The sequence below is a fragment of the Sesamum indicum genome, linkage group LG1 (genome assembly GCF_000512975.1).
Source record: "Sesamum indicum cultivar Zhongzhi No. 13 linkage group LG1, S_indicum_v1.0, whole genome shotgun sequence".
In the NCBI taxonomy this organism is placed as follows: Eukaryota; Viridiplantae; Streptophyta; class Magnoliopsida; order Lamiales; family Pedaliaceae; genus Sesamum; species Sesamum indicum.
Genome location: NC_026145.1, coordinates 15,498,169 through 15,522,490, shown reverse-complemented (window position 1 = coordinate 15,522,490; position 24,322 = coordinate 15,498,169). Strand labels below are relative to the sequence as shown.

Sequence of the window (24,322 nt, the reverse complement as noted above, 5' to 3'; positions counted from 1 at the left end):
CACCCACACCCCCCCCCCCCCCCAACCCCCAACTCCCCTACACATACACATACAAGGGTTCCTTTCAGTACCTAATATTAATCAGCCTGAAATTGCTGAGACATGCTACGACATATATATATATATATATAACCATTTCAAGAAAACCCAATTTCATTCATTGTGTCCCACCATCAAACCCAAATCCCATTCGTGTCAACAATCAACAGATTTTAAGGAATAACATATATGTGTGTGTATTGGTCTGATTTTGCATGGTGAATAGGACAATATATATATATATATATGGGGGGTGAGGTGATGTCTGAAGAAAGAAAAGGGAAAAGAAGTAGTAGTGATGAGAAAACTGTGAAGGTACTCTAAACTCTGTCAGACTTCCATGTATGATGTTGTAGCTGTACACAGAAAAGAAAAGAAAACGTAGTCCATCATCATCTCCTTTATACATATATATATATATATACTGTCCTTGCCTGCCTACTAAGGCAAACAAATTATTAAGACAACTACTGCCACATGTAACCCATATATTCCATCCATCCATCCATCCATCTTCTTCTTTCTTTTGACAATCACTAATAATATTTCAAAGTTATCATCCATTCTTTTTAGTATTTGTTAGACGATCGATAATTTTAAAAAATATATATAATTGTAACAAATTTTAGGAGAACTCGTTGTAAGTTTTAAAATGTAATTTAAGTTAATGAAAACAATCAAATATTTCAAGAATTCATACCTATTAATTTTTTATTTTGATCGTTCTCAACTCAATGACATCATCAACACTTAATTAATTAACAACCGTTTGATAATTTCTAGATCAATCGAATTACATTGAACCATATAATTACAGTCATAACTACAACTACGAAGACCCTAAATGTCAGGTTAGTTCCCTTGCCGGCTTGCCATATTTGATACCAACTACTCGGGCCATTTTTGTATAAATTCTACTAACTTAAATATCAGAGGGTTATATTGAGGCCTTCCCAATATCATTTTTTGATGAGGATCAACTCGACGGCCTGAACGAAGTTGATGAAGGGCCTAAACATAATGTCACAAAACCCTATTTCGATCTCATATCACTGCTAAGTACTAATTATGATGCAACTTTACTGTTCTTCAAAGTGCAGATATATTAACTGAAGTAGTATATATTACGCTATATAATTAACAACTATATATATATATATATTATTGCAATCTAAAACTCTATTGAAAATCAAAATGACAACCCACAATTAGTCTAATGATTAAGAAAATTGCTTGGATTGTGATGCAAAGAAAGCAATAATTTTCAGAGGGTCACATGAATTATTCGCTATATAGGTTCATACATAGCCACCGTAATACATGAAAAGTGAGAAGAGATTATGTTTTTAGCCCTATAGATATATTACTAGCTAGCCTATATATAGATATATGTATATACGTGCCTGCAGGTCCCATATATGGAAGCATATAATTAAATACTTCTCCATATATATATATATATGTGTGTGTGTGTGTGTGTGTGAGAAATTGTATTTCCATAGATCATATATACATATATATAGTTGAGTATTTTGTACATCATGAAAGACCAAACAAGTGATATATAAGGTATAGCCCTCGTGTGCTGATATGAATGAAACAATAAAAAGGTTGTAAAGCAACCCGTCAATGAAACTCAATACACCCTTTGGTTTGTACTTTAGCATATATATATACATGAATTGAGAACATAACAATAATAATAACATATTTGGAGCAGCAAATCATTATTTTTTTTTCCCGTTTTTATGATTGTTTTGCAGCAAAAAAGTGAAGATGTACTGAAACTAGAAAATTGGAGGAGAAAGTAAAATGGTTCTCTCTCTCTCTCTCTGATAAAGTTAAGCCAATCATATATATATGTGGGGTGTGGGTTTTTCAATTGGCAAGAGATAAAGAGAAACATTATTTCATCTCTTCCTCTCTCTGATATCTCTATATATTCGTATATAATCATTATATATACACAATGTCTGCATTGATCTCATGCCAGACTTATACTATTTCACTTTCTTCAGAAATTAACCAAAATGAATAGAAAGGAAGTTAATAATTACAATTGTAGACATATATAGCTAGAGTCAAATTTTCTTCACATAATGTTGAAAATGTGTCTGACTGTCGGCTTACTTAAAGTACTATATATTATTTTAGATTAAGAAAAAAAAAAAGAAGAAGAAGACGAAAAAGTGTATATATATATATATAAATGGTAAAGCTATTTTTTATTTATTTGAAGAAAATATATATGGTAGAGTTTCTTTTTTAAACAAAACTTGAAGAGGAAGGAAAATTGCTGGTGGATTCACATTCATATCTCTTCTTAATTGCTTTTGCTTTCACATTACGTTTTGTTTGAGAATATATGCCCTAAGGCGAACGCAGCGTTAGATTTTACATGTTTTTATCATTCTGACACACATACATCTCATCCGAGCAAAATAGCAGAATGGCTTATGTCATTGTTAATGAAATCCAAATTCCATGTTACAGAGATTGCAATTGACTCCTGGTGCGTGCGTACGTGCTTTGCGTGTCTATATATGTATCCTATGCCAAACAAGAGATTCAACCTCCAATTTATGTCTACTGCGGGGTTTCCACATGCAGTAGTATAAATTCAGTCCATTTCAAATCAAATGTGTTTTCTTTCTATCCCATCCCTCCGCACAATGACAACTTCACTACTGATCTGCCCACAAAATAGTCAATTTCCAAGCCACTATGCAATACGAGTATGCTGGAATATCTATCTGCCCATATGCAAACCACATAGGATTGAAAATGAAATCATACTCTTGTAGTTTCAAAATTACAAGGAAATATCTTTTCGAGCTGGATCGACTTCACATGAATCAAACAGCTAAGAACAATGGGAATAACTCTTATTTGCAAGCACCGGATGACATTGTTAAACGAAAGAAAATGAAAGGCGCTACCCACCCCTTCACTATCAAAAATAAAAGTTGCTCGTTTCCTGCCAAAGCTTTAGGCAAAAAGATCGCGAATAATTGGCAAAATCCAGGACCAGATATAGTAACCATTTATTGGGAATCCAAGTTAATAGGTTGGCGTAGGAATCGCTCCATCTGCCGTGCCCTAGTCCTTATAGACATGTCAAAAACCTTTTGTCCAAATTCCACCACAAGCCCACCGAGAATACTGGGATCGATCTGCAGACAGGGGTCAGCAAAATATATGGACATTAACAATCACACCAGAAGAGATATCGACACGGTAACATATTCTGAATTATCGAACCCACCTTCTGGTCAACTTTAACCTTCTTCCCTTGTCCGAGTATATCCTGCAATGTTTCTTTCAATTCTTTCTCCTCCTCTGGAGGTAGAGGCTGCAGAGGAAAGAGGGAGTGAATACAAAGAACAGATCCAAATACTACATATTAAATGTCATATGAACTGAGGAAACATTAATTTTGACTGCACAAGCTTCACAGTACAGTAAAATGAGCATTTCGTGGTTTAAGTACTATCTGGAGTTCAGAACCATGTTAAATGCAAATAAGGAAATAGCAGAAAACTAATATCCTCATAGTTGAGTAAATTGTCTTCCTTCCAAAATAAAATGTCAAATATGAAGATCCTCGAACCTTTGTGCAGAAAGTGTAAACAAATATCACCAGCTTGACCACCAAATCCTTGAATCCAGACCCCACAATACCGTAAGTTATTGGCATTAGGGTTTCCAAGTGTTTCTTATTGTAAACCAAACGGAATTTGGGTACGACCTGAATACTGAATGATAAATTGGTTTGGTCTGGTTGGCTATTGGAACCTCTTCGGTTTTTTGGTCACCAAATATTTTTAAGAAAATTGTTTACATTATATAATAAAGCATGCTGGCATTTTTTGTTGTCTCAGGTTCTGGGTTTTCCTAACTTACAATTACGGGAAGCTATAGAACTTGATAAATACAACATTGCATACAGAAATTAAATACATATATATATTTTCGGTATTCAGTACTTTTTGGTTAACTGAAACTGAACCAAATACCAAAATTTTGTGGGTTCTGTCTATTTACTGAATGTGATACCTGTAATAGGCTGAAAAACCAACAACTAACCTCGAAAGTCAACTTAAGATCAATTTCATTAGAACTTGGTTCTTAGTATTAGAACCAACTACAAATGTCTTTAATTGTTAGGAAACTTCTTTAAGCTAAGAATAGATGAAGCATGCAAAAAATATTAAACTACTCAAACTTGACTTATTTTCAACTTAAACCTTGTTAGAGCTCAACTTATATTGAAATCAAATCAAATTCAAATACAATTTCATGATTACTAGGCAGTTCAAACCAAGCTCGAAAACAATTTTTTCCTGGCTTTACTAGATCCACATACACCCTGATTGACTTGATGAGACTATGGTCGTCTCAGTTCAGGCAAAGTATGCTAATAATTATATAACAGAGTCCAAGGCTGACTACAGAAATCACTTAAACAAGTATAAAAATCAATTAGCATGTTTCGAAATATCACGGTGCTATGCATTAGGTATTTTCTTACTGTTCATTTTGCCAATACAATTACAAGGCAAAAGAAACATGTAGCATTTAAGCAAATCCTTGATAAGCAATACAAGAACATCCAATGCACTTCTCACAAAGGACTCACCGAAAACCACACCTATTCTACAAGAAAGCCAAACATGCCATACTATTTTTATACATATCCCCGTGCCAAAAGAATCGAGAAACTAACACAAAAGGAAAAAGTACCATTTCAGAAAATTTGTTAAGATAGCAAAAAGCAATATTTCCAAAATTCCAGTATCCATTCTCATGCTTTGTGAAAAACATAACAAACAGTGGACCAGAGAAAGGCACAAAGCTAGAATTCTTTTGATCTGTTCGTCATATTGAGCTTAAGTAATCATGTTGCAAGAGATGAACTTACAATCACAGTGGTCACAGTGGCTTGTACTTCCCCTCTGTGTGCCATGGTCAGCTCCGAGAATCTCTGTGCCATACGTTCCAGGTGTCCCAATCTCCCAGCTTCAGCAACGATGGCTGGTACAAGAGAAGATAAAAAAGTATATCATGTGTTTCCATCTCTATTCAGCAAATTTGCTTTAACTCTATGGCATATATCAAGCATATATCTCTCTATTCTTTCACTCGAGAAGGAGAGGATGTTCACCAGATCAGGGAAATCTACTCACAAAAATCAAAAGGATTTCACAAAACAAAGGCCAAGGTTAAAGACTTTCTCAACAAAATTTCCCGCTGACTATTCAATTGGCAGTTTTCTACAGCTTGAACAAAAAGACAACTTTGTAGATCTCTATAGGCATGTCATCGTATAACACTTTATTTTTTTTTGTGGAAACTACTGAGTGATAGAAAGAAAATAATGATAAAACATATTATGGTCAAATACTTTTCTCAGCAATTTCTCAATATCTGAGAATACAGTCCTCATCTAATTCATAAAAGTATCACCACAAAATCTTGTCTCTGTGTGAGACAACCGAACAGAGAGTGCTTTAAACAATTAGAAACATGTGTAAGGACTTACTCAATTACATATTATTCAAAGACAAATTAAACAAATTTGCTTTAGTCTTTAACCGCAACTTATGCAGGTGAAACCATAGTGGACACCGTTGAAAATTCTATAATCGAAATTCAGGATAATATATAACCATAAGCTCTAATAGAAAGCAAGAGGTAAAGAATAAACAAAATCATGTTAGTATATAGAAAGAAACAGAAATAGAGGGGAAAAGAGAGAGCAGTGATTACAGTAAGATCTCACGGCTCACAAATAAAGCCATGAAGTATCCTTGTTAGGCAGTGGATTCAAAGTAGTCCTCAAGATTGTCCATTCTAGAAGTTTATAAAGATGTGCAACTCTATAGCAAGCGAAAGAGTTTCAGTCATTATAAAATTTTCAAGACTAAAATTCCAACAATACACAATAACCAACTATATTAACATATGACTCCATCAATGATCATTAATACCAATACAAAACCAGAGACTCCAAGTGCAGTATATGTACAATAACAATTGCTTTTTAGATAGAACATACTCATTCACAGGTTCAAAAGCACTCACTCAGGAAGTTCTTGGTGATATCTGAAAATTTAGCTTGTGTGCAAATATCATTGATGGCTTTCACTCTGGTATCTGCAGTTACAGATAGATCCTTCATGAATTGAGAAAATGTAGGGCTTTTCTTCGAAGCCTCAACAAGGGTAATAAGCTCAGATTCAACTTTGTCCAGCACATTTGCTTTAACTGCTGAGATGTACAAAGCCGAGGCATAGTTTCCAGAGACTCCAAACATTGTCACAGGAACCTAAATGAAAACACCCAATCAATTAAACCACCAAGTCTATAGTGTAAAATGTATTCTAATCCCCCCAAAAGGGGGGAAATAGCAGCACCACAGTAACAAGAAAATAGAATTCATAGTCTTGACATAAGGGAAAAAAAAAAAGAAAAAGAAAGGCAAACACATCAATGATAACATTTTTGCTTAAAACGATAAGGCTTGAAATTTTTAGAAATTCAATCTTACACAATCCGCAAATTGAAAAACTTGGAATAGTCAGAACCAGAAAAAACATCACTTTGTGAATTATCAAGTTAAGAATTATAATTTCACAAAATGGCCAAAATCATGAACTAACAATTTTGAACCCTTGGACCAGCAATCTACTTACTACATTGATAGTGCAGTTTTCTGAAGCAAGAAACCATAAACACGTATATCACTAGGAATATTACCTTGACTTTCTGCTCTTTTGCAGGCTGGCCAGTAGCATAGTTCCTCATAAACTGCAATGTATGACAGAAAGAAAAGTTAAAAAGAAACCTATATCCAGGTAATTGCAATATCTCATCAAGAATGATTTTATTCCCATTTTCATGTTTCGCTGGTAAAACTCTAAACACAAGGGGAACAATGCTAAATTTTTTAACTGCAATTATAGCAATACTTAAGTTCGGCAGGGCGAGACAAATAATTATATCTCTATTTTTTTCTAGCAAAATCCTCTAATTCTTTTGCTGGAAACTAAACAATTAATAACAAACAAGACGGAAGTAATTGCTTAAAGAAATAACTAATCGAGCTTAAATGATAAAAAGAACAGAAATTGGGGTTGGAGCGAAGAGATTTTGCTTTTACAGTAGCAACGTGAACCCTAACCCTAGAGCTCTCTCCAATAAATCGTATTCAGATTATAAAAGGGGCCAATCAAACAAAACGAACGCAAACAAAATATGCCATTGCTTAAACAAAATAAGATTACAAGTCCAAAAACCAGTAAAATTATTCTCAATGATACCTCGGTGTTGGTGAAAGAAGGGCAGAGGACGGCTCTGGTAGCGACGGATCTCTCCGCGGCGGAGGAGGACACAGTTTCAGCAGCGAGGCCTCGGCGGAGGAGAGGAAGCGCCGATCTCAAACGCCCAGCCATTGCCATTCCTGAATATTCACCCTTTTGATTCTCCGATTGAACTTTCCTTCTCTACCACCTGAAAACACTGCGCTCTGAAGATTCAGAAATGGGTGAGAGTTTTTAGTGTGTTGGGTTTTGGTTTTGGTTTTCTACCCATCTCTAGGGCCTTGTTCGGCCTTTCCAGATTGGGCTGCACTGCAGCTACAGAAATATGGGCCTAGTTTGAAATTTATTCATTATTCATAAATATTACGGCCCAATAGTCCCCAAAAGTTTTGGGAGTGTTTGCGATAATAAATAAGAGAAAATTATAATTTGAATTAGAAACTGATCTGGGTCGAGGTCGCATCCGAGCTGGCCAATGATGTGAAACCTCAACCTTAACAACGATTAAGACAAGCGTAACTAAAAACACAAAATTTTAAGTAATTTTAAACAATAACCTTTCAATACTTAAATCAGTTCGAACGATGAGGGAATTAGGCCGTAGAATTAAAATTCAATAGATAAACGGGATGACATATCTTTTTTTTCATTTAATGACTTTAAACTCGATCAAACTTACCACCTTTATTTAGTAAAAAAATAAAAATTTATATAAAAAGATAAAATTATTCAAACTTGGCTGATACTTTATTTGATTAATTTGTGTCGAACTGGACTGAAATAGTGACATGAACATAACTTTTTTTTCTTTTTTGTCCTTTTGCTTTATTCATGTGATTAGAAGAGGGAAACATAGTTTCAGGTTCTTGATTTTTAGGTATATACCAACATTTGTCATGAGTTGATTGTATGAATGACAAATGAAAGTGCAGGGAAACAAACATTTTCAAACACAAAACTGAGTACTAACTCTATGGTAGCAGACAATGTTGAAGCCATGAGAAAAAGGTATATATATATATATACAAGTGGAACATACCATAATATATACGAAACTAATTCTCATGATTATCGGATCTTTTATATATTCACGATTAAAAAAATTAAAAGAAAAAGTCGTTGCATCTTAGTTTATTTAAAATACTTTATACGCTCGTGCATTTTATAAGATGCTAAATTTTAATTTAAAAATAAGCTCTTAGAGTATTTGGATGAAATAAGAATTTGAACTTAATTATAAAATATTAATAATGAGAAATTTGTGATTGATTTTGAAGAAGGTTTGTAAGATTTTAAAAATTAAAGTTAGGAACTCATTTACTTTTTCTTTTTAAAGAGTTTATAAGTTTCTAATTACATCTTATATTTAGGACTTATAAACTTTTAATAAAAAGTTTATCAAATATTATGTGGCATCTTATAAGCTTTAATTTGAAGATCGTATAATTAAAATGTTTCAAAAAATTTATAAGCTCATTCAAACACCCTCTTGATCTAAGATATTATATTTTAGGTAGAGTTGGGAACATGTCAACGTGAATAGAGAAATGCAGTTTAATACTATGATAGTGTATAACACAAATCTCCACGATAGATAATTGACTCAGAGGTAATTAAAAAGAAAAAAAAAAGGTGAGCAAACATATCTATAAATGTAGAATAATTGATATTATATAAAAATAATAATAAATTTGCATCTAAATGAAGAAATAAAGAAGTCTAAATACAAAACTCCACTCATCTAATCTAACTAGTCCAAGAAACATGTGACAATCCTTAAAAGTTACAAAAGTAGGTAGAATTGTTTTGCAAGACACCATCTTTCACAAACATGCTACATACATGATGATCAACTCTAACAAAATTACACAACAACAGTACTTAATTGCCAGCAAGCAGCTCAAATAATGAAAATCTTCAACATTCATCCACATTATAAGCCACATAAACAGTGTACTCCAGCACACCGTAGTTGGTGGCTGCATCGTAAGAGTAGGTGTTGGAGATGGAGTAGCCACGGGCCATCCTGAAGACGCCGCTTCCGCCTACCACCGGCAGCTCACGGTTCTTGCTCGATATGGGGTTTCTCCCCATAATGCAAAGACTGCTGCCACTGTACTTACCCGATGTGAAGTAGAAGTTAAGGCTCATAGTGAGGGCGGATTCCTCCAGACCCGAAGAAGTTATCATCCCCTGAGCACGGCCCAACTTCTCGGAGCTGCGATCGGGCTCCGCCGTGATCAGATCATCCAGGACTCTGACCTGCCCGAACGAGGTGGCTGAATTTGAAGTGATCTGAGAGCTCGCCACCTCCCAGACGGTGGCGTTTGATCCGCCCAACGCGTCTTGGATGTAGAAATGAAGCTTGGCTACCTTTTCCCTGGATCGCAAGAGCTTCTTGAACCTTTCTTCATCTTCATGATCGTCTCTTCTTGAACTGCTGCGGACTCCTTTCAGAGCTTTCAACAGTGAATCTATTCTACCAAGTTTTCCCATTTTGGAGAAATAGATAAGGGGCAGTATGTTTAGGAATTAGGATTGTGTGTGTACATATAGGTGATGCGAATGAAAAAATTACGGCGTAGGCAAGCGTCTCATATTGATTATAAACGAAAAGTTTGAATAGTTTATAAGATTCAAGGCCTCTTCTCTCCTTTTTTATTACAAAATTATGAGACTTTTATTAAGACAAAAGATCGAATTGCAAACCCGCGTCAGATTAAAGATGATGATTATGAAATTGAATTGTGCCCAGTTGGGAATATAAATGATGGATAATTAAACTGTGGTGTGCTGTTGAAAATTAAAAGATTGATATTGGTGTATGATGATTGGTCCCTCTTCTTGTTGTCGCATTATTACACATGAAACCAACCCCAACTCTCATTTGTTTACACATGTTTTAGATTAGCATGTTGCCTGGGTTGTGAGGAGTAGGGCTGCTATTGTCTTAGTCCAAGTTGGTTGATTGCTGAGGATAGTGAAGTAGATTTGTACGTATTTGTGAAAAATTAATCTCCTCCCTTTTTTCTCTTTGGTTGGGAAAAGAGGACAGATAATTAGAAGTGAAGACAATTATGGCAGGTTATATATCATTACACACTTCTACCAAAAATATCATTTTTTTTGTTGTGATTAATTTTTATAATTAAAAATAAAAAATTTATTAACAATATTTATGCAACGACTGTTAACTATTTTTCATGCAATCGGTATCAAAAGATTAATTAGTTATAGCTAAAATCATACAAATTATTTCATCATAGTTAAGGATTATCGTAAATACTTAATTATCGCACTTAAAATCGTATTCATTTGTAGTATATGCAATAATTCGATTTTTTTGGTTGCTCCTTTTATTTTTTAATATTATCACTCCCAATCAACTACCAAATACATTCGAAAAGTATTGACAACCTAATTAACAGGACAAAGAACGGTCATCTACCAAATACATTCATAAATTGAGTTACATGTGATAATTAATATTATGTTACTCGGTAATAGTCATAATATTTTTTATTTATTTCTTTATTGTTTTTGCAGTAGGTAGTTGCTGTTAATCGTCATTAATGACAATTTCGTCTGTTTACTAAATTAAAGTAGTTGTCATTACGAAGAAAAAGTTTGTTTTTTATATGGAATTAGTTAGAGATTTTACTGCTAATTTTAAATCGTTACTTGTTTTGACAATATGTCGTTTCCTCATGTTACATGTTGTGTCAATATTTACAGTCGACAAATTTGAAATTATTACATGTCCTGTCAATATGTCGTTCCTCTCGTTTACATCAAACGGCCATTAATTAATTAGTATTTGTAATGTGAAGCAGAGAAAACAAAGTATAGAATGTAATATGTAAGTTTGAATCTTTGATGAATATTTGGGGATCCACATACGTATAAAATACGGAAATTTGTTACCACAAGATTATGAATGTATTAGTACTTTTAATTAAATATGACAAGATTCACATCACTGCTATTAGAACACACGAAAGTAATAAATGTAACACTTATTTCTTTGAGATTATATGGAGAGATGAATAAAAAGATTTAAAGAAACGTTGAACTCTTTTGGATAAAATAAATAAATAAATTCTTGCTCAGTTTGAGAAAAATATACCTCGATTGCCCTCCTAAAATATCCATGAGGGACTCTGCCTAAGTTCAGAACTCAAGAGGCCAGTTGCAGAAGTATCAAATGAGAATAAGCTAAAAGCTAAAAACATTCTTGCTATGTGAAGAGAAAGGCAAGAAATCATCAGAACCAGACGGCTAAAGCTAATCAATACTTGATGCTCCAAAGTACAGATGAACGTGCATCATCAACAGCATACTTCAGCTCAGGCGACATGTTCTCTAACCTTCCATATGGTTTCAACCGAGACCTGAACAAGCAGAGCAGCTTCTTGTGACGTGATTGCTTTTTCTGGAATACCCGGCTGTAAGCATGTAATCCTAGCCATATAACATCCTTCTTTTTCACATCATATTTTGGTCGAAAAGTATTGTCTATGTCAAAAGAATACACCTTTCGCTTTATGAGTCTGCTCATGTACCTGCAAAAGAGTGAAGAAGATGTCTTTAGATAATGGGGGAACAAAGTAACGATTCACGGTCATATCCACAATGCTTTTACATGAATATCAGATTTGTACCTCAAAGACGCACTGATGGCATTGATACAGAATATCGGGCAGAATCTAGGTAGAATTGACAGCTTAGAGATATAACAAACGAATTTCATGGCACAAAGTAGAAACGCTTGATAGATATTGAGTCTGACCACGCCTGGTGAATTTATGTTAGAATCATAGAATAGAGGATGGCATTTTGGCTGCAGATATCTACGCAACTTTGCCTTCAACTGGCAACCCACTTTACCTCGACAGCTTACAGTTAGAGTCGAACTCAGATGAGAATTCAGATACCTGCAGAACATATGGAAATTATATCTAGAAAGACAAAAATAAATTAGTATAAACCAAACAAAAGAAATGATGTGGTTTATTTGATAATTTCAAGGATCTTGAAACAGAAAAATCTAAACTCAGTTTCTTTGCCAACAATAACCACCAGAGTAAGAATAACATTGTCAGCATCTCTTCAAACCATAAGAAGTGAAATAGTTAAAGCAAGCCAAATTCAATATAAAAGGCAATGGCAATAACCAATTATATTTAAAATCAATGTTCTAGTACATACAGCTACTATGTTTAACTAACTCTGAGTTACATGACACTCTTGCAGGCACATTTTAAATCATTTGAAAAAATGGGAACCGCAAGATTAATGCTTAAAGCAACATACAAACCACAAGATAAATAAGCTAAAACTCCAGCAGAATTATATCATACAAAAAACTCATACCCAAGAGAAATGTCTGCTTTGTAGTTAAAGTCTAAACTGTTGCCTCATAATTTAAATTCAAGAAATCAAGATTTGATTTGGGAGGAAAAGCATTAACATTGAGAGTAATCTCCTAATTGTTGCAGCTTAAAAAGAATCCTTCTTAAGTATGATATTAGCCTCATATTTTACCTTACTTTGTATCAAACATGACCGAAGTCACTGTACAAATATGATAAAAGAAGAAAGTTCAGTAAAAATTTTAGACAAACAACACATGCAAGATTATGATTTATAAATGTTAAAAAAAAATATGCTTAAACTCATCCGTAATATCTAGGGCTGCCAAATGAGTAATAAAGAAGAAAAGAAGATAACCTTGTGTAGTCAGCTTGAATTTCTAACGTGGAGCAATTGACAAGGACTCCACTCCAACGAAGGAATGAGGTACCATCTTTGCCAACATGCAGCCTGTTTGATCGACATCCTTGGCCATTGATATCAAAGTTTAGACCAAATTTCTCATCATTCATCCAGCAATTGTAATCACGAATTCCTCTTTCCAACCGGGAAAAGAACATAGAAGCCTGCTTCTTTGAAGTTGATATGAAAAGGAAGTCATCAATGAACCTGAGCAGAAGATATTTAGCACCACAGACAACAACTTCGTTTGTATGGTTGGACTGTGAAGCTGAAGCACCAAAGGTGTCATATTTTCCCAAGAAGTCCCCATTTGCTTTTTCAAGAAATGGAAAGACTACATTTCTTTCCATGTGTCCATAATAAAATGAGCAGAGCAAAGAAGACAAAACACTTCCTTGGGGTATACCAACAAGTTGCAGGTAGAACTTGTTATCAAACTGTACCACATTGCGCATTATGTGCTCTATCAAAATTAGATTAATTTCTTCCTTCCTTATTTTTTTGCTGAAAACCTGAAACAGAGGAGGGTAAGAAAATAGCACAACAGACAGCACCTAAAGCAATACAATTTCAAAGTAAATTACGAATTAGAATCATGTTTGGTTACAAGAAAATCCAAAACATGGGCCTAAAACAAGACTAAAGACTTAGGTTTGAGACTCCCTCTGAACGAAGAATAAACATTCTTCTTGACTCTGGAGTTCGCCTTAAGCAAATGAATTAGTTCTCTGTTTCGATCTATTTAAAGCTTATATGCCCAAGAAGAATATCACGTATATAATCACGAAGTTGCTGTGACCATCTACATGACCTACTATCTATTAGATCACAGGTCTTTCGAACTTTTATGACTGAAAGTTTAACCTCTTTCAAACTCTCATCCTATTGAAAATGAGACGTAATAAAAAATTATGCGTGCTAAGGTACATGAAACTAGGTATATCCTGCCTCGGCTCAAAAATATAATAAATCTCCAAGAAAATTGACTCTAAAAGAAAGATAAATTTGTCCCCCCCTGTAAATAAACTAAAGGGTAGAGACCTGATAGCACGTTTTCTAGCTTAAAGAAATGGCAAATGTTGTGCCACTCATCAACAGCTAAAAGCAGTAGAAGGAAAATGAAAAACAATTTTTTTAGTAGGTCCCATAGGACTTTGGAGTCTGTTCCTCATGTGTAACACAATACATTATTCAAAAGGAAAATAAATAGTGTCCATCAATAAATAATACATCAATACCTTCTTAACAAGAACGCTGTGCAATGACTGGGACGGAAGCCTTGATGTGTTTTTTCTGGATTCAGTAACAATCTCTTTATGTGCTAATGTCAAATGCTGATGGACTTTCAGAGATTTTTTTGCGTGGATAACCTGAGTGAACTTTTCTACAGTATATTCATCATCAAATATGACATCCTTCATCACACTGAGCAATTTATCCTGATTAACAGAGTCAAAAGCTTTTGACACATCTGAAACCACAATGAATACACTAGGCATGTCGGTTGGTCCATTTTTCAGAAGAAATAAGTAAGGCACAAGCTTTCTGTAGACATCATTGTAATCAAAAACAGATGAACCTAATTTCTCAGGTTCTTTTGTCCATAAACCTTTTAGAACCACATGCAAATCATGAAGGACACTGTTTACAGACTGAAAAGACTGATATGCCGCTCCATGATCATAAAGTGCTTTACTCTGCAACTGTCGAATGGAGTGATTTCTTGAAGGAGGTGGGTTCAATGGCATTCTTGATGGTGCTCGAAGATTTGTCAGCATTCTAAATCCAATTTGCTTAGGACGAAGTCTGGCCCTTGAGAAACCAAATGGTCTCTTCCCTAAAATTTCTCTAGCAGACGCATGATTTAGTAGGTGATACCTCTCATCCTTCATGCATTCAGTTTCTCTCATTAGTTTCTTCCAAGTAGACTTTCGGTAATATAACACCTCTTGTTTCTCATGCTCACTTTCTGTAACATAAAAGTTGGCCTTAACCAGTGGTGAAACTAGACTCATAAAAAACCAATACATCCAGCATTCAAGAATTGCATGTCTAGCAATATCTGAGATACCAACTTCACTGCATCCACCATGCAAATCAGCATGATGCTTATTTGACAATAAAGGAAATTTTGATATTTTCAATTCATGAATACATTCCTTCAGTGAGAACTTCTCAAACTTTCGCAGCTGAATGAACTTTGAGATGTTTCTCCTCAGAATTCTCCAATTAGAAGGTTCTCCCAGCAAAGGTGAGGGGACTATCCTCCTACAAATTGCCCAAATAAATGACACTACCTGTTTCTTGGGGCAATAACACTTACTCGGCTCTAACTGATTAACAGAGGCTTCTGTAATCGTCTTACTTTTCTTGGTTTTAGAAAACTGAGACAATTCTTTGTCGATTTGATCCTCATCTTGCCCTCTCATAGATAAATTTGCCCCTTTATCATTTCCCTGAACTCACAAACTTAAGAACATTAGACGTGAAATCATCCTAACAAGTACACAATATGGTTCTGAAGAAACACAAGCTTAGGACTAGCAACCATGCATAAAACTTCCACAAAAAACATGCACTGACAAGATGGAAAATATTTTCAATCGTTTCGAGTGGAAGATATAATAGAAGCTTCCATGAGAGAGTGATTTACTACATGATTTGAAATTGTTGAAACTTTTGCTAGTTTCTGCTAGAAAGAAAACATTAAGGGGAGGTAAAAAAGAAATAGAACAGGAATAAATTGTCAGTAGTAACAATCTAGAACTCCACTCTTTTTAAGAAGAGAGAGATAAATTCACCCTGAAATCTGAATGATAAAACAAAAATGGTAAGTTATCTTTTCTGTTAACTCAGGCATCAAAAGGAACAAGATACTCAACCTTTATTGTAGTACGATAACAAAGGGAGAAAATTTTGCAATCGTTTACATAGCACTGCTTCATTGTGGAAAGTCCCAGAGAAAGGTCCTAATAAATACAAACCTCAAAATCAGCAGTAGTACTCCTACTTGCATCTTGATATGGGGATCTGATGGAACAATGCTTGTTCAACAGCCTGAGGTACCGGCAACTTCGAGTCTCGCGTATGAGGCGTTTCAGTAGCTTAATAAAGGAGTGATATCTAGAAGACAAAGAGCAAACCATTACTAAGGACATTCTATTCCAGATAGATGCTTAGGGATTTTGACATATATCTGTGAGCCAAACTAGAAAGATAAAAAATGTTTTAAGCATGCATGCAAATATGTGGAAACCCTAAATCATTGGATTCTTGGCTAGGAATCCCCTAACACTTCCTAAAACTAGAGGGTTGGTTTTGTGTCCTGTATGTGCGGTTATAGATGATCAAAGTTGCTGTTGGAAGACGATATAACTTCCTCCAAATCAGAAGACAGTACCAGACAGCAATCTTTCCACTGCAAGACTACCCTTTATGCTAAAAACACCAGAAAAGTGGAATGTCAAAGGTTTTCTAATCTCAATTCTTCCAAGTATGGCAGCCATCTGTAAGTTGCCCAACTTATATTTAGATATTGAATATCTATCAGAACTCATCGGGTTCTAGAACTCCGATTGTCATGTCCCAACCCACTGTCAAAATACAATTCTGAAAACAACCAAAAAAGAAAAGGGAATTAGACAGACAAATATCTAAGCTGTAATCACGCAAGACATATGAAATTACATTTAATGCTTTGAAGCATTTCTTGTCTCAACTGACAGCAGCAGCTCAATATTCTCCTCTCAGCTCCTTTTTATATCCAGCAAAAATTCCGATGGAAGAAACTGCTGTCTTTGTATCCTAGACTTATTATTGGACTGACTAACTCAATGTGCTTACTGCTTAAGTCACATACATATTTAGACACTTTCGCATTCCACCTTTTCAAGCAGGCTGACTAAAATAAACAAGATTTTGCGAGGGGGAAGGAGAATAGAAAAACAAAGGAGCATCTTCAAACATTTGAATGAAGTGAACTTTGTTTCATATCCTCCAAGTAACTTAGCCTTTAGCCAAGAGAAAGTGCAACGTTACATGTAAAGTCATCATGCTCAGAGGTGTAATACACGATGGTTATAAAACTTAAATAATAGATGTGCAGAGTAAATTATTCGTCTTAAACACTAGAACCTCAAGAATGATACAGAGACAGGCTGTGCTTACAAGCAGGTGGATATTATACGATGACTTTTTTGGCTGTGAAGACAAGCTATTTTTTCAGGATTGTCACTTCCAAATGTTCCAAAGATATTGTTGAACAGAACAGAGGCTCCAGAACCATTGGGCTTTAAAGCATACAGTAAGTCTGTTACATGTTAAGGCTGTTTTTTCTAAAAGAAAATAAAAGAAGACCATGACATAGGAAAGGAAGGATCAAGATTCTAAAATGAGGAGCTTTCTTTTGGAAAAGGAGCAGAGGGATGCATAGGCATTGAAAGCTAGAGGAAGTTTTTAATGACAGAAGTGCAGCTGTCCCAAGTGACCAAGCCAATAAATCAGTGTTCAATGAACACAATTTAGATTGCAAATAATAAACTTTGCTTGAAAAATAAGAGCATTATGGCTATCACTTTTTTAATATCTGGCACCGGATATCAGATAAAATGCTCTTCAAAACAAAAAAGACCTGGATAAGCAGAAATAGAATAGATGATAAGGAGGATACGCTTCGCTGGGAACATTGATGTAGAGTTCTGTAACTTATAGAATATGTGTTGTCTATTAATCTCAGCATTTTTGTGCATCTTTCGTACATTTTGGAAAACTGAACAACAAAAGCAAGGAGAAATCTTCTGCAAAATAAAAAACCAAACAACCCGTCATTTAAGCAGAAAAGAAAAGAAATATAAATAGCCTAAAAGGATGACACAGATGTGCAATATGAAAATGACATATATCTTAAGTTTAAGCAATTTATGATCCTGTTCCAATACCAACATAGATAGCTCATTTTAAAGTTTGTGACCAAGCCCACAATTTTAGCAAGCAATTATTTGATAAGAGGTTAGTCATCATATTCAGTTCAGGAGTAGATTAATCACAATTCACTAGAGTCCTAAAAACATGAGCAATTTAACGACAGGCTAAGTCTTACATGTTATTTCCTTGGCCATTTACATGCCTCAAATTCACAAATCAGTGATTAAGATGAAATGCTCGTATTTGGATTTTTCTATTATCTCTTTGCTCTCACCAGCAATCCTTCCATTCTGGACTTTTTTTTCTTTTTTCAGAGGAGAATTTGGTGCCAATAGTATTACAAGTTTCTTCTGCTACAACAAAAACTGTAAAATATAACATTGACATAAAGGAAATATGGCCTCTTCATAACTCAGAAAGTAATTTACTTATTCCATATTTCCGGAGGAACTATGCCACCCTCAACAGCTTAATTGATAGTTGTTCCCCCCCAGAGTATCCTTGATTTCAAGAATACAAAAAGAGCATACTACTAAACAATTTGTAGTTATAAAAGAAAGATAAAGTAATGGAAAAACCAACTCAATTTTCCTATGAAGTCATGTTTAGCAGTATAGCAAAGACACTTCTATCTTTGGAATTCGTGATCACTATGACAAGTTTCTTGTTCCACAGTGAAAACTGCAGAACATAAAATTGACATAAAAGCAATATCCTCCTAGACACTTAATTATTTTCATTATTTGACACTCAGAAAGTAAATTATTTGTGCCATATTTGTGAATGTGCTATGTCATCCTACAAAGCATAATCAATAGTTGTTCTGCCTAGAACATCTAACAAAAAGGGCAAACCAATAAACAATTAGTTATAAAAGAAAATAATATAGCAGAAAGAATAACTCAAGCTTCCATCTGTTGTCATGTTGAGAAATATAGCAAAGTCACTTGTATCTTTCGAAATTCGGTATATCATTATTAGTTCAAAAGAATAGACTCAATCTAACATCATTCAGTGCCAAGGAAAAACCCATTGACATTTTTAAACAGCAGCACATATTCAGGCAAACAACTAACCCCATACGGTTTAATACGCTTGAAGGCAGTTGGCATGTCTTTTAAGCAACCAGACAAAATCATTGGGTTTTACAGATCTATTGAACATTGAATGTTTGCAACCCAAGGAACATAAAGACTTATGGACTCATAGCTGAGAGCTGATTGCAACAATGCTCGTCAGTTCGAGATTCATTTAGGTTTAACACATTAAAGAACTAAAATTAACAGTCCAATTGAAAAGAAGAAACCACCATACTTACACTCTCATAGCTTAGACTTGACCTCGCATAGACATCATATTGGAGCCTTCTGGACATGTTATCCCTGTTGCAACTATTTGCACTACACGGGATCAAAGCATTTGTTTCTTGAACCAACTGCCTACATTTTCTCTGGCGCTGCCAAAGATACTGTCTTGTACGCTTCTGAGACAACCCAGTATTTTGTTTCAAGCTTCCTTCAGAAATTTTATGAGGACGTTCTTCATTAGAACCACAACCCGATCCTGCAGGTGTTGTGACTTCTTCAGGAGCTTTTTCGGAAAAGTCTTATGACTTGTATCTCACTAGTATATACCACTTCAAGCTGAGTCATTCTTACCATCACTTGCAACAAACCTGTTACTGTCTGAAGCAGGATCAGAACCAGAAGAATGTTTGTGTGGTTGTTTCCCTGGTTCTGACTCAACCACTTCTATCCTTTTCCTCTTCTGCCTTGATCCTGAGAAAACTTAAAAGTGGATAAACTTTAGCAAAACCATAGCAATTTTAACAAAGTCCAAATGTTAAAAGGTCCTACAACATAATAAAAATGTAAAAGAAATGCACAATAGTCAAAAATCATAGGCAATTAAGGACAAGCCATTGACAGTATATTCTGAGAGAAACTCTCGTAAAAAAAAATAGCTAAAATGCATCACATGCATGAGATATCAAAAGATAATTAAGCAATTACTTCTGCCCTTGGACGCCAAATGTAGTGATAAGAATTATGCTCCATGCGTACACACTGCACATGCTGCAATAAGGTTGTCAGGTTGTTTTCATCTCATAAAAAGCATGCCTCCATAAAATCTATTTGCACAGCATGTAGTTTGTTAATTATATTGACAATCGTTAAAGCATATAAAAGCCATATTGTGCCAAAAGATACTAGCACGATGGGTTGTAATATCAGAGATCATGGTGTCAATGCAATATCCAAATCCCTTGTCAAATTTTAGTGCCTTAAAAATTCATTAATATTTAGTTGCAGCATGCTGCAGTAATATATTGTGGAGTAACCTACAAAAACCAAGAAGAGTGAAACAGTCCTTTGGATGAAACATGATAACCATCAAAAAGAAAAAATGCAAAGATTCTTGCATAGAACAGAGTTCCAATTTGATAACTACCAATATCATGCGAGATCTGTGCTCAAAATCTTGGAGTTCCGATCCATAATATAAATGAAGAGCTTAAAACCTTTGCTTTCTCAACCTCTCAAATAAATATATCTACATAATTACAAAGTGTGGTTGCACTAATGATAACCTTAGATCTATGCAAAAAACCACTAAATGCTATGGAGTTTCTTTTCATTAGCAAATCTTGTAAAATATTTACCATTACACACAAGTGGATGATGCTGAGATTTAAAGTCAGGCATGCGCCTGGAGAATTTGAAGCAAAAATCACTGATGGGAGAACCAGAAATCTGATGATGCTTGTTTCGAGGCAGAGGCAGAAATAGTGAAGTGTACTTCAACAAATACATCATCAGAGCATCACCAACCTAAAATTTGTATTTGTACACCAATCATGTTTAATGGGCATAAACATTCAAAGCTAATAATATTAATATAAGCCATCTCATTTTCTTACCCTCCTTAAGAGGATAGTCCACTTTGGGGATGTTAGTTCATCAACCACAGCACTTGAGCGGTTGTCCTGCCAAACAACAAGTAAAATAACAGTTCAACAATCACACAGTTATCTAATGCACAACAATCGCAAAATATCATATTGTATAAAAAGAAAAGAAAGATGTGTATTTATTCAGAAACTGTGTGATTGATGGCTCAAATTGAACCTAAACACAATATTGACGACTAAACTTCCAACATGATTAAATTAATTCAAGAAATATATAACTTATAGGGCCACTCACTTTATCGTAACTGCAGCAAATCAAATTCGAAGAGGAAGGTACTTCATGCATTATCATTTCAATGGATCTTCTGACAATCTGAAGCAAATAAAGCATTATATCAATCCTAGATGCATTTGTAGGATACAAAATCTCAACAATTAATTTCAAACTCTAACTTGAAAGTTAGGTAAAATTGCTTGAGACTGCTTCTCTGTTCTTAAAAAGAAACATTACTGCGGTAATGTGATTAATGATGAAAACAACATAGCATGAAAGAACCATACTCTATCAGCATCACGCTACAGATGCAATGCAACCATAAGCATTCAAAAATCTTAAAGATGAATTTGAAATCCGGTAAAGTAAGGTAAAATTTTAGGTATGCTTCTTCCTCTTAGAAGCAACATTGCTACGACACATGTAAGCGAGCTGTTAATATTATTCAACAACAGTTGGTCCCGCCTCGTGCTTTCTTTCCTCCCAGGCTTATAGTTAAGATTATTAGTAAAATTTACACAGGACAGCCACGTAGTTTTTCTAACCTGTCCTAGTTTCACACATGAGATTTCCAAGAATCAGAATTTTCATTCCGCAAGAACCCCCGGAGAAGAAAGTTCCAATCCCCCATTTGACAAAAGAATAATATCATCGTACACTTTTTCCCGCCAAAGATCAAGCAGATGAAGGGAGGCGTCATTTTCACGCCAAAACTTGCAAAAGCGCACCCGTACGGCCACACCTACGCCCCCGCGACCCCACATAGCTCACAGAAAGAGAACGTACCTCACATTGTGACCAGCGGCAGTGAGGATCGAAGACGGGGAGGGGAGGGGCATTCTCGGAAACGACAACGAAGCATCCGGTGAGAAGCTTCCGATAGTCCGACGGATCGTCGGGTCTGACGAGGAAAGACATGACTTCTTCGCCACTACAATAGAGGCAGCGCGGCCCTTTGCACCGGCACCCGGACGCCGTGGCCGGCGGCGGAGGGATCAAGGCCAGGATGGTCTCGGCCAGAGACCGAGCGCGGTGGCGGAACAGTCTCCAAAGAACCTCCGGGACTCTCTTCCTCTTTCTCGCCATGGCCGCCGGTGGTGTGTTTGGACTGTGAATGGGAGAAGACGGAGTGTGTGTGAGAGAGAGAGAGACTCACTGTAGGACAGGAGCAGACCGTTCGAATTCAAAATGGCAACTTTTTTTTATTTTTTTTTTTTGGTTAATTACACCTTTTTTTGCCAATTAGATTTCATTTTTATTTTTATTTTCAATTTTAATTTCAAATTTTGATTTTTTAAATAATATTAAAAATAAAAACACGTTGATTATACATATTGTTATGGAAAATATTTACACATCATTATCATCTCAATCATTATTCTTTCATATACTTACATTTATATAAAAATAATAATCACTAATTTTATAAGCTAATAATATTTTTTTCATAATATTTTAATATGCAATCGCTAACAACACTAAATCAATACAAAAATAATTTCCAATTCTTAATATTTATTTAAATAAAAAATATATTTGATATGACACCACTTATAATAAACAATTAAACTATCATTCTAATCAAACAAAAAAAATATTTATATGACATCATTGATAATATAAAATTGGTAGTTTGCTCTTAGAGGGTGTTTTTATGAGTTTATAAACGTTTCAAAATATTTTATAAGATATTTGAGGGCTCATAAATCGAAGAAAAATGTGTATGTAAACGGGTACATTGAGAACGTACACATCATTTAAAAATTTAATATTTAAATTAAATAATAATTATTTAATATTTAATATCTTAATAAATACGTGTGGCTATCGATATTCACACTTGTTCTCGCAATGAAAGAATAAGCGTACGCTAGTCAGGTATACTCGTATCAGAATTTCGAAATTTAATTTGTGCTCGAGTTGATAATTTTGAAATGACCTAAATTAGAAGCGTTGCTCTTATTATAAAGTATTTGAAAGCAAGTAATATTTAATTTTTTATATACATCCTTCAGCGACGAGCAGATAGAATAAATTTTCAATCATTTGAACGTGGATTAAAATACAAGTCGTGTTATTTTCAATTATACATGTCCTGATATATATTTTGTTTATAATCTCAATATGCTAAAGGAATAATTACACTCTTATTCTAAAATTTAGTGTAATTACATATAAATTTTTTATGGTTTGAAAAATTACATCCAATACCCCTAATATTTATAATAAATAAGTCTATTCATTAGTCAAAATTAAATGAATAAGATGATATCAATAAAAAAATCGAATGAAAATTATATTTAGCATCGATTGAATTATTACTGACTTAGTATCAGACAAACTTTTTTCTGACTAAACTATCTTTGTAAAAGGAGAAATATACCTCATCGCATGTATTAACGTGTGAAGATTAATAAGGGTAATTTGATCATAAAATTTATCCAAATTTTTCGTTAATAGATAGACTTATTTACTTAGATAGAAGCAGATCTCATGGGTACTAAATATAATTTTTAAATTATAGGAGGTTTATATATACATACGTCAAATTTTGGAGAAGGTGAGTGCAATTATCCCTGTATTAAATGATGTTTTGATGTAAATTGGTAATTTATTGATAATTCTAGCAATTTATATATCAATAAAATACTTAACAGATTATAAATAAATTAACAATTAGTATTGAAGTAGATAGATAATTATTATTAAATATAACCTCAAATTTTATTGCCAATTTGAGGAGAGGTGGGTTATAAGTCCACAAAGGAGTAAAAGTGGAGATGTTTCTGGAAAGTCTGATTTTCTTGAAATGTGTCCATTTCTTACAGGTGGGCACGTTAATGGAACATGGTGGACAGCCCCACGAACCTTCCACAGATTGCATTAAAACAATATATTTGAATTCAACGATCATTATTCCCCATATACGCAATCCAAACTACGTGTTACAAAAAATCGTGTTGTCAAAATAAATAAATAAATAAATAAAATTAGACTAGAAAACAGTGATTATCATTTGGGTTATGAATTTATTATAATTTATCTTATAGTCGATTTTAATTAAGTCTGAACATATGT

The 24,322-nt window shown here is 34.4% G+C and overlaps 3 protein-coding genes across 5 annotated transcripts; all 3 read right to left on the bottom strand.

The window, feature by feature from the left end:
* LOC105169063 (ATP synthase subunit O, mitochondrial-like) lies at positions 2,778-7,603 on the bottom strand. Its single transcript, XM_011089333.2, has 6 exons — positions 7,362-7,603; positions 6,799-6,849; positions 6,124-6,367; positions 4,961-5,073; positions 3,305-3,391; positions 2,778-3,212 (listed from the first exon to the last, which is right to left on the bottom strand). The coding sequence occupies exons 1-6, from the start codon at positions 7,497-7,499 to the stop codon at positions 3,084-3,086; spliced, it is 762 nt and encodes a 253-aa protein (XP_011087635.1). The 5' UTR covers positions 7,500-7,603; the 3' UTR covers positions 2,778-3,083.
* On the bottom strand, positions 9,279-9,857 carry LOC105170054 (dirigent protein 22-like). Its single transcript, XM_011090654.1, has one exon. It carries the CDS (start codon positions 9,855-9,857, stop codon positions 9,279-9,281), a length of 579 nt encoding a protein of 192 aa, XP_011088956.1.
* On the bottom strand, positions 11,433-22,455 carry LOC105169053 (telomerase reverse transcriptase). 3 transcript variants are annotated; one of them, XM_020697573.1, is made up of 13 exons: positions 22,031-22,455; positions 21,266-21,343; positions 20,980-21,045; positions 20,722-20,890; positions 19,718-19,846; positions 19,378-19,622; positions 17,806-17,932; positions 17,304-17,445; positions 16,121-16,259; positions 14,375-15,592; positions 13,092-13,648; positions 12,023-12,319; positions 11,433-11,923 (listed from the first exon to the last, which is right to left on the bottom strand). In XM_020697573.1, exons 1-13 carry the CDS (start codon positions 22,328-22,330, stop codon positions 11,650-11,652), a joined length of 3,741 nt encoding a protein of 1,246 aa, XP_020553232.1. In that variant the 5' UTR covers positions 22,331-22,455; the 3' UTR covers positions 11,433-11,649. The 3 variants fall into 3 exon arrangements, with proteins under 3 accessions (XP_020553232.1, XP_011087624.1, XP_020553258.1); XM_011089322.2 differs by having other exon boundaries at positions 12,023-12,295; XM_020697599.1 differs by having other exon boundaries at positions 19,718-19,837.